Source organism: Lutzomyia longipalpis, chromosome 1, assembly GCF_024334085.1.
Source record: "Lutzomyia longipalpis isolate SR_M1_2022 chromosome 1, ASM2433408v1".
NCBI classification, from domain to species: domain Eukaryota; kingdom Metazoa; phylum Arthropoda; class Insecta; order Diptera; family Psychodidae; genus Lutzomyia; species Lutzomyia longipalpis.
Window position 1 is genome coordinate 29,715,027 of NC_074707.1, and position 12,399 is coordinate 29,727,425.

Below are 12,399 nucleotides of genomic sequence, written 5' to 3' on the forward strand. Positions count from 1 at the left end.
ACGTTTGAGATTTTTTTTCTAACGTTTCACAATTCTATTCTAATTTTTCACGATTTTTTTAAGGTTTGACATTTGTTTCTAACGTAAAATGTTTTTTTTCTATCATGTTTGAAAATTAACTAATCAGAGATATCTCTACTCTACATATTTTCAAAGATTTTCATTTTCCTTTTAGCATTCAATAATTTCCCAGAGAAAATAATGAATTTATTAAAGTCTCCTAATTAGGTAAGTAACCTTAAACATCGGTATGGCGTATAATTTTCTCCTTGTACTACTTTCTACTGGACGAAACGAGCGAAAGGAGACGCAATTTTTGCCACACAATCTTGTCGAATGTATAATTTTATTATTTGAATTACCACCGTCCAAAAAAAATGCAGAGATAGACAAAAAACAGAAAGATTTTTCAATATTTATACAAAATCGCTGCAAAAAAAAAGTCAATAAGGATTGCATGAAATTTTTCTGGGGGAAAAACATATGGCCACATCATATGACCACACTGGCGCTCTCTCTGCCCCTTGTGCCAATACTTTTCACTTTCTCTCTCCCCTATTGAAAATTGGACTAATGATAAAAATAGCGATAACCTATTATGAATGTATTTTTTATTTAATTAGCAAGCCATTTCTTTACATTCTCATCTTTTTTTCTTCTTCTTTTTCATCTTCACACAAAAAAGCTCTTTTATTGAGCTCCTATCAAATGCAAAAAAAAAACTTGACCTCCCAGCTTCTTAAGGTTTCTCTCCGAATACGAGAGAATGAACGAGCAAAAGTGAAAATATTGATATAGAAAAAAAAGATCGAGAGTGAAAAGTCATTTACAAATGAAGATTATTCTCCATTGTGTCTTAAAATTAAACAATGTACCAAGAAATTTTTATCGCACCCCATTGCGATAAAGGAAACTTTCGTTGAATGTACAACAACCAAAATGATCTGTGCTCAGTGACTCGTGTGAAGCACATTCTACCTCATTTTGTTAAATAAAGATGACCCCATCGAAACAAGGATGCCTCAATTGCGAGATAAAACAGAATTAAATTGCAATACATGTGCGCGATTGCAATCGAAAGTATAAAAGTCAATTTGCTCATTTAAATTAAAATAATAAATGAGCTTTTGCGAAGCATGAAATTAAATCAGGAATCAGGAGACAAAAAAGAAATAGATAACAAAATGAGCAAAATAAATCATTGTTATAATAGAAAATGTTTTTTTTTCTTTGCTACTTATCTCATTTTAAAGTATGATTTTTTAGTTAATTTCCTTTCTTTAATAACAAGTTTTTTTGTGTAGAAGGTAAAATAATGCGAAACATTCTGAAAGAAGAAAATTAATGTTCCAAGTAAAAAAAAACATAATTACATAAAATTTGATAGAATGAAAAGGAATACCCCATAGTAGCAAAGATCACAAATAAATGAAATCTCAAAAGACTTTCTCACATTGCTTTATCTCCCACACGAATTTCGGCAGGGTATTATACAATATTTTTGCAAAGTAAATTTGATTTTCTCAAACAAATTCTACAGAAATGCTGGCAAATATTTATTTAGTCCACTAAAATAATGTAAATGTACCTTTTTCTTTCATACTCCGGAGACACTTTCGAAGTTTGCATGTGGAACACAATCTAATCTTCCTTGGTAATCGTCCACGTAGCGTGTCACAGGCGCAAAGTATTTAATCGGAGTCTGAACCACTATCTGATTGAAAATCTCCCACGTTGATTGAAAATTTGTATTCCTGATCGCATCCAAGGTAGGAATCACTCATGAAGTATAACGTATATTCGTGCTGGCCAGGACTCGGTGCCACAAAGTCCAATTTCACCTTTGCCTTCTGTTGCAGCGTGAGTCGTTTGATGGAGAGAAGGGAATTTGATCGGGGATCACCAATAACAACCCACCATCCTTCTTCACGTTTCTGTTCCAAGAAAAAAAAATAATTTGAAATGTTGGAAAAGTAATAAAAATTCTTTCTCTCCTCCATCTTATCACTTTGAGAGATAACATAAACATCTTTATCACCTCGATGACAGAAGCTCACACTTACCTGTGGAAAGAAGGGAGCAATAACCGGGCCAGTGACTTCATCTTCTCGCTCCAACTGTACCACCACATTGACCGTTGACCCCGAATTAATGCGATCCTTGCTGAGGACCTCAAAGTTCAGCTCAATATTTGGATAGCGATTGCAGAATCTCGCAACATCTGCCATTTGAGCATCCGTCAACTGAAGCAAACGGCTTCGATCATCATCCTCTAGTTCCATAATGTCAAATACTGTCTCAATATTCTTATCGGTGCATCTCTTTATGATGTCACCATTGAAGTGTGGCAATTGTTTCAAGTACGAATCTTTACTCCACATGCCCTGAGTCACCATCTGAGCCAACTCCATGGCAGCCACGGCTGGAGAAAGCCATCCATTGGAACTGAGAACATCCACACATGCCTGAATGAGACGAATTGACTTCCCCAAAATCAACTCAGTATCACCCTGCAATTCAGGGCCCAGTTGGAATCGGCAAAGGTGCGCCTGAAGGAGGAGGTTTGTCTTTATATGTGGATCATTGTATCTGCAAAATAAATCATCAGTTATTTTCCAAATCGCGTGATTGCCTTTCAAAAGAGCCAAAACTCACTTTGGACTGGTGCCATTCGGGCCCACTAGTTTATTCGGTAAGCGCTGTGCCAAACTCCTCAAGATATTCTCCTCATGGTGCCGCACAACTATATCTTCGTACTCTGCTGCCGAGGAAATAATCTCCAAAAGTCCCCTTATTTTTGTCTTACTATTGAGAGACAAACTGAAAAGTTCTGTTGGAAGAAAAAATGATAATTATTGAAAAAAAAAAATATCTAATTCTGGAAATAACATACAAAATAGTTTTACAATCTATTCAAAAAAGATAAAAAAGTTCAATTAACTTCAAAATGATTCAATAAATTCAATACTTAACCCTTGGAGGATTTTGCTGGCCAAAGTGGCCAATTGTACATTTTTTAAATCGTCATAGAATAAAATCTCTTAAAAATGTCGTGATAACTTCTACATATATGTGTGTAGGAAAGTTCCATTACTTCAAGATCGTCGAAAGAAAAATTGGAAAAATATTTTCTTTTAAGAGAAAATGAAGGTCAAACTTTTGAGGTTAGACACCTCGATCCTCCAAGTGTTAAAAATCGAAAGAGTATGTGGTAGAAAGTTTAATGACTTGTTAACGTTGGTTTTAACCATAAATTTTCAAAGTCAACGTTTTTTATTCTGTGGACAACAATTGTCGCTCCAGGGATTGAAAACAAATCATCGAATAAGTTTTTTTATACTAATTTTCATATAAAATAGTTTCCTACTTGTTTGTTCCATTATTAAAATACAATTTTTCCAGAAATGTTGAACTATTATCTCGTAATTCATTAACCATTAAAAAGAAAAGAATAACTCATTAGAACTTTCGTTGCAATTTTGTGTTTTTATTCTGGCCTGGACAATTATCTACCGGTGGTAATGTTCTTTCTTCATTGTAGTCCCCATTTAATTAGCTCGTCGGTTTAACTATTATTCCCGTTTCTGTGTTGAACGGGTTACAGCTAAACCGAGGAGCTAAGTAAGTGGGGACGTCTGTATGTGTTGTTAACATGACAAACCAGAAATTTGATGTTCGTATCCGTCGTCTCCGTCTTGGATTAGGCTCACTTTTCTTTTGATAGACGAAAACTACATTCGGTTTTGATAGCTGCACTGCATCTATCAGTATGTAAAGGACTTTGTTCTTGCCAGAGCTTGGAAATGTTTTCTCTATTAGTTTTTCGCGAATCAAAAATTCTTTTGTTCGTGAAAGAAATTTCTCGGTAAATTAGTACCTAAATCTTGTCTCTTCGTAATTCAGCGAACATATATCAATCCTCGAGAAAATCTTTATATATTTTTTTTGTTTCTCATGAATAAGTTCTTTTTGAGTATGTTTCAGATAGCATCACTTCTTACAATTTTTTCCTGGATGCTCGCCAACATTTTAACATTAATTTTTTGAAGGATTACAATGAAAACTCTTCAACTGTATCTCGAATACTTTTCGTTTCTTTGCATTGTATTAAAATGCGTTTTGTTACGTCCAGGCACTTAGCCTAATTCGTTTATTTTGTCTACCATATGCTTTTTTTGTTAGGTACGTTTATTTCAAAATGTATGTTTTTTTCGGGTAATTTGGGAGAGCTCCGCGGACAAAATGAGCCTTGGTTTTTTTTCCCGCGTTTATCCCTTTGACGTGGCATTTTGAGTATGGGAAGGTGATGAGATGTTGAAATATCTATAAGTTGCGGATTGTGTGTGAAATAAATGAAATGAAATGAAAACAAAAAGTTTAGCTAACCAAAATATTTTTTGAAGGTGGTTGTAAATCGATATGCTTAATAAATCAATATACTTATGATATCAAATTGAGATACGCATCTTAATTTGATATCATAAGTATATTGATTATTGTTAAAAATATCTTTTCCTGATTTTTTTCTTTAGTATTTTTTTGTTGCGATAGGACACACAATCACTTATATTATGATCGTTAGCTATGATAATAAAGGTATTACTTGACTAGTAAATTCTGAATGCCCGTATTCTTGTTCTGGCCAGGGCAATTGTCAAATCAAGATAGAAAAAAATTCACTTTTATTGTTTTTTTGGTTTTACCTGTCATCTTTTTTTGATAATTACTATGTTTGAATGCCCAGTGCATAGACAATTATAAAAATAGAGTATGAAAGAATTCATTCGCTTCAATACTATTAATTTAAAAAACTCACAACTTCAGTCATAATCTAATAACGTACCTATTACTGTATTTCTTTTCAGTCAATTCTTTGAATTAGGATAGTCTCTTATTTAATGACTAGTCCACGTGGTACTACTTTGCAATCTGAGGACCACAATTTGGACTTGATCACTTTTCCACTTTTCTTCCCTTTTTTATAAATCCAAATTCCTTTAACGTATTCCTTATTCCTTATTCTTCCTTACGTCCACTACCTTGCACGTGGAAACAGTTTTTTTAATCTGGCGGGACCTAAGTTTCTCGAATTCACTATATCAATATATTATTTATAGTCTAAATCTAAAAGAGGGCAAAAAGCAGTGCAGGGTTCATAAAAACTCTGTTTGTTAACAAAACTAAATTTAGCAACAAATCTTGGCAACGAATTGGACCGCCTCGCAACTCTCGTAAATGGTAAAAATTACTATTAATAATGTTTTCATTATGATAAGGCAATTTGTTTTCATTCAGCACTTTGTTAAATAATTAATTTAACATAGCGTGATGTGGGGGATTTTTCGATGTTAATTAACGGATTCGAGTTATTCAACGTTCTTGGAAAATCTTTATCTGTTGTCAATAAGCAAACTTTTAAAAAAATAAGTTATTCCTATGAACAATTTTTTATATGTAAATATTTTGTAGTTGAAGAGCCAATACCTAAAGTTTCTATAAAAACAGTGCTGTAACGTTTAAAATAAAAATCATTTATAATTGACGCAATTAAAATTCGCAAAATGAGCATTATTTTCATTTCGACGAAATTTGATTCAAACCTGAAAACTATTTTAAAGAATTATCCATCAATAAATTCGCATTCTTGACTTTATCTTTGTCGCGGAAAATTCCTCTAAATTTCTTCATTTCCCAGAAGATGTGCTAAATTTACATCTACGTCATTTAATGTACGTTAGCCAAGTCAATTCGTTTAATGCAGATACAAAAAAAATTTCATTGTATCTGCTGAAAATAGAGATCCTTCTACTAAATGATCGCTGAAAATCTTACAGAGGACAAGAAGGAGGTTGAATTAAACTTACCAATTGTAGTGTAGTTTATGTAGTAATATGCGGAAATCATTCCCAAATTGAGCGGCAATGTATCCATGTCATCTTCAATGCTGATGCACTTTGACTGCTCCAAATCAGACAGGGTGTTCTCCACAAGTTCAGACAGATGATCCGAAAGGTGCCTGTGCGTGACACCCTGGAGGTTGTAGTAGTTGGGATTTTGTGTGAGTCGTCGATAGAGGAAGGTCCACGTGAGGTAATCCACTGCATCTTGCTTATTCTCAATTGTCTTTGTCACGATCTCAGCATTGAAGTGATCGTGAAGTCGATGGTCAAGGTGACTCTCCACGGGGAGGCTCTCATTGAGGAATTTCTTGAAGAATTCTTTCTTTGAATTCTGACACATTAACACGCATTTTGCATCGTTGTCCTCCAGCGGACGATTGGCTCTGCCGATCATTTGCATCACATCCGTTACCGGATAGTCTTCGTATGAATGATTCTTTCCATTGTAGTACTGTGTGTCCATAATTATGACCAAATGCGAGCAAATATTCAATCCCCACGCCAATTCGCGTGTAACGACAGCAATTTGAACAGCTCCAGAATCAAAGAGCTGCTCAACGAGTCTATGATCAGACTGAGTGAGTCCTTCGTGGATGTAGGCAACTCCCTGTGAGAGTGTCTCCTTCAGCGTTTTGTCTGACATACGATCGAGGAATGGTTTGATATCCTCCTCTTCAGCGTGGAAGAATCTATTGGGTTGTGCTTCAGCTGCACAATATGTGAGAATGTCAATTGATGTGAGCCTGGCTTGCTTCCTCGATGATACAAAGACAATCACCGGCTTATGGGGACTATACTTCACAATCGCATTGTAAACTGGCTTGGACATGGCTGCAATTCTCGATGCATGATGCGTAATATTGAAGCCCTGAACGTGCAGTTCAAGCGGTACTGGACGTACGCTTGGATGGAAGCTGAATGTAACGCTTGTATTGCATCCTAGCCATTGAGAAATATCTCTGGCATTTGCAATTGATGACGAGAGAGCCACAATGCGAATTTGTTTTTCGATTTGCGACGATATATAGCGCATTCTGGAGCACACAACCTCCAGCACAGGTCCATCCTCTCCACCAATAAGCTGCAGTTCATCCACAATGAAGAGCTGAATGTTCTGCACGTTCTTTCGTTGCTTCCAACGTCGTGAGAGGACGTCCCACTTGTCAGCGGTTGTTATGATAATCTGACCCTTGGCAAGGAGTTTCAGATCTGTTCCCGTTTCACCGGTCATTTTGACAACCTTATGCCCGAGCAGCTGGCCAAATCGCGTGTGCCATTCACTGAATATCAAATCCGCCTGAGCTTCCTTTGACACCAAATACACGCAGCGTCCTTCGGGATTTTGGGAGAAAAGCCTGAAAATGGCAAATTCCGAAATGGTGGTCTTTCCTGATCCCGTGGGGGCTCCAATGTAGATATTGTCGTCACTATTGTACACCGCATTGAAGACCTGCGTCTGAATGGGATTGAATTGTGGGAAGCGTTCATTGTAGAAGGCTTCATATTTTGGATTTCTCAGCGCTGTGATCGGGAGTGGTTGGAGGTCCAACAATTCCGTTGGCGGTAGATTCTTTTCGGGTAGAATTAGATGTCTAAATGAGACCGGAAGCTGCGTTTCCGCTCCTAACCAACGGTCTGACACAATGCGCAGGAAATACTGCGGCGGCAAGGGCTCAAAGACAGGAACGAAGAATTTAATGAGATGCTCATCCTGGCAATATTTCATTTTAAGAAGGAAGAATTCATGATGCAGAATCACTTCCGAATCCACGTCTTCAACTAAAATCCAGAAAGCTTCCGACTGTCCGTGTACTTTTTCATCCCACTGGAAATCGGGGGTGATGCTGAGCTCCACGCGTAGGGTGGATGTATTGATGGGTTGAATGTGCGTTGAGAGATCGAGTTTGGGAAATTGGTGGACAAACTTGTGGATTGTCTTGCCCAATTTGGGCACCCTCACGAGCTCTCCGATCTCATTGGGCTCCAAATCATACAAACGTTCCCATGGGAAGTTTTTCTTTTCAATCTTCTTCACAATCTCCTCGGGCATCTTTCGGAATTGCCGGAGTGGTGACATGGATTGCCACATACGACGATCAATCATTTTGCACAGCGTGAGTGATTTCTCCGCTAGCTGAGCCCATCCACGATACAGAACCATCTCGTAGATTGCTCGTAGGAGCCTCGAAGCAGACTGTGTCACGTACACCATGTCAGACATGAGGGCGAATCCTTCAAGCTTCAATTGTGAAATGTAAGCTTGGAGAAGAACATTCACCTTTGCACTTGGCTCCTCAATGCTCTCCTTAATGGGAATCGGAACTCTCTCCATGAGCTTCTGTAGCTCCAACTTTTCTTCCTCCCTCACTGTGATATTTTTGAATTCTCCTGAGAGTGAGAAAGCCCTGAACAGTTCAATCTCACTCAACGTCGGCTTCAGCAATTGATTGTAAGTCATGATCGTCTCATGGGTGCAGTAGTAGTGGGATGCAATTCTTCCCAACTCGGTAACCTGCAAGTTTCCTGTCTTGCGATCATACTTGATCAATTCGCTGCGATCGAGATGGAGAGCAGCTGTGTGAACTAAATCCGCTCTGTGATTCTCCAAAAGGGGATCTTCCTTGATTTGATCGTGAGAAATTCCATAGATTGTTGGTTGACGCAGCATTCGGATGTAGAGGTAGGTGTACCCTAGCCAATTTACTGCATCTTTAACACTCTGAACGGTACCAAGGACAATCTCCGCGTTCAGCATATCGGGCATTTTAGAAACAAATTGCGATTCAATGGGCAACTGTTGATTCAGCAAGGAGAGATAGTACTGCAATTCACTGTGATTTGTAATCAAGATACCTTCACCTTTGGTATCGTACTGAGGACGACCAGCTCGTCCCAGCATCTGGAGGACATCCAGAGCACCCAATTCAGTCCATCGACCTGAAAAAAAGCACAAACAAAAACAAATCTATTAAAATTCAAGAAGAAAGAGAAGAGAGAAATCTTGCTCACCTTTCTCAGGGTTGTACACCTGTGTCCCCTTGATGATGACAGTGTGAGCTGGGAGGTTAACTCCCCATGCCAGGGTGGCTGTAGAGACGAGCACCTGAATGTGCCGATCTGCAAACAAATCCTCCACAAGTGTCCTGTCCACCCTGGTCATTCCTGCATGATGAATAGCAAATCCATACGGCAGAAGTTCCTTCAATTCTGAATTTTTCACTTGCTCAGCTTCCGATCGCAACACCTCCATACTAGCTGAACCCTCACGCAGGAAACTCCCCAGGGTATCCTTCTCCAGGCACATATCCCTGATGGCACGTGCTGTCTTCCCCGTTTCCTTGCGTGAATGCACAAAAATGAGAACTTGATTGCGTCCTGCATGTTCAATTGTCTTTTCATAAACAATGTCATTCATGACCTGGAACCTCTTGAGGGCCTTCTTCTCCGTCACACCAATGTACTGCTGTTCCAATGCCACCGGACGGAAGCTGTTGTCAAAGTAGAACAACCCCTTTTCCGGGCGAACGCGCAGGAATGTGGCAACATCCTGATAATTTGGCAATGTTGCCGACAATCCAATGAGCCGAATATCCTCCTGCGTTGTCTCAATGTTACGAATTGTCCGTGCCACGAGAGCTTCCAACACCGGACCACGTTCATCGTGAAGCAGATGAATTTCATCCACAATGACGAGCCTCACGAGCGTCGTGAAGGTCTTCTCGCCCCCTTTGCGTGTGATAATATCCCATTTCTCAGGAGTACACACAATTACCTGCGTGGCGGCTATTTGTTCTCGTGTCAGCTGATGGTCTCCCGTCAATTCGGACACGGTGAGATTGTAGCATCCCAGCCTCTTGCTGAAATTACCCACCATTTCCTGGACAAGTGATCGCATGGGGGCCACATAGATGATCTTGAATTCGTCTGTATTTATGGATCCATCGTCGTTTATGTGCTTCCCAATCTCACGCATCATCGTGAGGAGAGCCACGTTCGTTTTACCAGCTCCAGTTGGGGCACACAGCAGCATATTCTCATCTGTCTCCAGGGCTGCCTTCCACAGACGACTCTGGATACGATTTAGTGTTTTGAAGCCATCAAAAACAGGCTGAACGTACTTCGGAAGCTTTTCAATTCCCACGAGTTCTTCATCCTCATCGAAAGGTTTGGGCTTCAGGGCAGGCACGTGCACCTCCTCATAGCCCTTTCGCTGCTTCCGGAATGATCCATCCGGCAGCTGACATCGTTTGTTAGCCATAAAATGCGATCCAGCAGCAAAGACAAGATCCTCCAATTCCAAAACTTTGCGATTCTTCCCCAAATGATCTCCCTCTTCCTCCCCCTTTATCTGTTCCTCCTTGTACTTTTTCTGTGCTCGTGTTGTATGACCATCGTCATCATCCTCAATATTCTTCCCCGTGTCTAACTGTCGTAGAATCTTGGCCAAATGCGGACTAGAGCGCATCTGTTCGCGTATTTTCTGCCTCTCAGATTCACTCTGACTGGACGCCAGCATTGTACAGTAGAGAATCATTTCGCGATTCTTCTTCAGCTTCTTGATGAAGTCGAAGCAATCAAAACCAAGAAGTAGGACCAATTGATTCTCACAATCTCGATCATCGTTGGAGTCTTTGAGGATCTTGAGGACTTCCGATGCCTTCGCTTGGGACACCATGGCGTCATTGTAGAATTTACTGAGACACCGCTGCAGCCAGTAGGCGTCAATGTCCAGCGGATGCAGAGCTTTCTCCTTCTTAGACTCTTCCGATCCACCTAGATTCTCAGCATGGAGTGTGTTATCAATGCGGGCTTCTTCACCCTCTTCCTGTCCATCTTCCTCGCGAATCTCACCGTAGATGTCTTCATCGCTCTCCTCCTCAGACTCCTCGAACTGCACATTTATTCCATATGTCTCATCAATCTGCTCCTCTCCCGTAACCTTTAGAGAACTTGCAGCTTCTGACCCGAAATCAGTGATTTTCTTGCCCAAATTCACGAGGAGAGCGAATCTCTCTTCTGTCACATTGCCCAAGAGTGAGTCAATGTCCTTTCTCTTCTCACGATCTTTCAGTTTCTCATTCTTCAGCACAGCCAGGATCTCATCAGCAGCACCACAGAGAATGTCTCGTGGTTGATCGCCCAGGGATTCCTGGATGAAGCTCAGGAGAACCTCGTAGGTTTGACGCGTGTCCTGAGTCTTTGGTCGATAGACAATACCCACCATCTCATCAATGCCCTCCGAGAGAAGTGTGGCGCCCTTCATGCGATCAAAATCATATTGAGCTTCATCTCGTTTCTGACGCTTTGCCTTCCTCTCCTCTGTCTTCTCGGGTTTTGTCCGCTGATACCGATCACCCATCCGTGTACCCTCGAGCTTCCCCACGAGCGATACAACCTCCCCAGTAGCCTCATCCCGTCGGGGCCTCTCGATGAGTCGAACATCAGCTTGTAGGACAAGATTGGAGTTCTGGAAAGCAAAAAGGAGCCAATGAAACAATTGCAGAACATTTTTGCAAACTCCGTGCGTTTACAATCGTGTACAAAGTTAGGTTAGGCGTCGGGCTTTTAAATTTTTCTTATTTTTTGTGACTTTCTAATGATTTTGACTTACCGCTTTATACTCATACTGAAGCTGACGAGCCGCAGCATCCGCCATAGCTGAATTGAACTCCTAGAATCACTTTATTCACCGTATTTAACGCAAAATTCTCACTTTTCCAGCGGAAGTTTTGTAAATAAACACAACCTTTTCACACTCAAAGAGAACCACCCTGAAGTTTTTGGACACCCGTATGTTTTTGGACAAAATCGTCGACTAAATGAGCCGATGTCGCATGTGTCAAAAATTTTCAAAAATTTATTTTTTTCATATTTTTCATAAAAATAATTAAATAATAATGTAAATAAACAAGAAAATGTCCAAAAAGCTGAAGTTTTTGGACACTTCACAAAATATTCAAAATTATTTTTCTCTTTTTCTCATAATCAAGCAAATGTCCAAAAAAGCTGAAGTTTTTGGACACCTCAAGAAATATTTTTTTAAATACCTCTAGACCAGATTGTAAATTTTCGCTCTAGGCTAGGGATAGGTAACTAGATAATTTGTCCAAAAAACAAAAATATTCCAAAATCTATATAAAAAATCCGTAAAAAGGACATCTTAACATCAATTGGATTGAATGAGTCTTGATACAGATTAAAGTCCTTTAAAAGGACTTTCATTTGGTGGTAGATTTTTTTCTCTAACTTGGGTCTAGCTATCTTATTTAGAGCTCTACAAATATTTTTTAAATAAATTTTCCCACTTTTGTACAGAAAGTCCTTAAAAAGGACATCTTAACATCAATTGGATTGAATGAGTCTTGATACAGATTAAAGTCCTTTAAAAGGACTTTCATTTGGTGGTAGATTTTTTTCTCTAACTTGGGTCTAGCTATCTTATTTAGAGCTCTACAAATATTTTTTAAATAAATTTTCCCACTTTTGTACAGAAAGTCCT

General features: G+C 39.3%; 1 protein-coding gene across 1 annotated transcript; it reads right to left on the reverse strand.

Annotated features, from left to right (window-relative positions):
• Positions 1-1,442: 1,442 nt before the first annotated feature.
• On the reverse strand, positions 1,443-11,655 carry LOC129797423 (U5 small nuclear ribonucleoprotein 200 kDa helicase). Its single transcript, XM_055839959.1, has 6 exons — positions 11,512-11,655; positions 8,910-11,367; positions 5,865-8,837; positions 2,656-2,830; positions 2,064-2,589; positions 1,443-1,934 (listed from the first exon to the last, which is right to left on the reverse strand). Exons 1-6 carry the CDS (start codon positions 11,554-11,556, stop codon positions 1,692-1,694), a joined length of 6,420 nt encoding a protein of 2,139 aa, XP_055695934.1. The 5' UTR covers positions 11,557-11,655; the 3' UTR covers positions 1,443-1,691.
• Between the last annotated feature and the right edge of the window lie 744 nt (positions 11,656-12,399).

Bases quoted from the DNA above. Each gene is read 5' to 3' on its own strand.
- LOC129797423 (XM_055839959.1), bottom strand. From the start codon at position 11,556: ATGGCGGATGCTGCGGCTCGTCAGCTTCAGTATGAGTATAAAGCG. The intron at 2,590-2,655 runs GTGAGTTTTGGC...TTTATTTTGCAG, and splicing joins CCGAATGGCACCAGTCCAAA to ATACAATGATCCACATATAA. The intron at 1,935-2,063 runs GTAAGTGTGAGC...TTCTTGGAACAG, and splicing joins TTGCTCCCTTCTTTCCACAG to AAACGTGAAGAAGGATGGTG.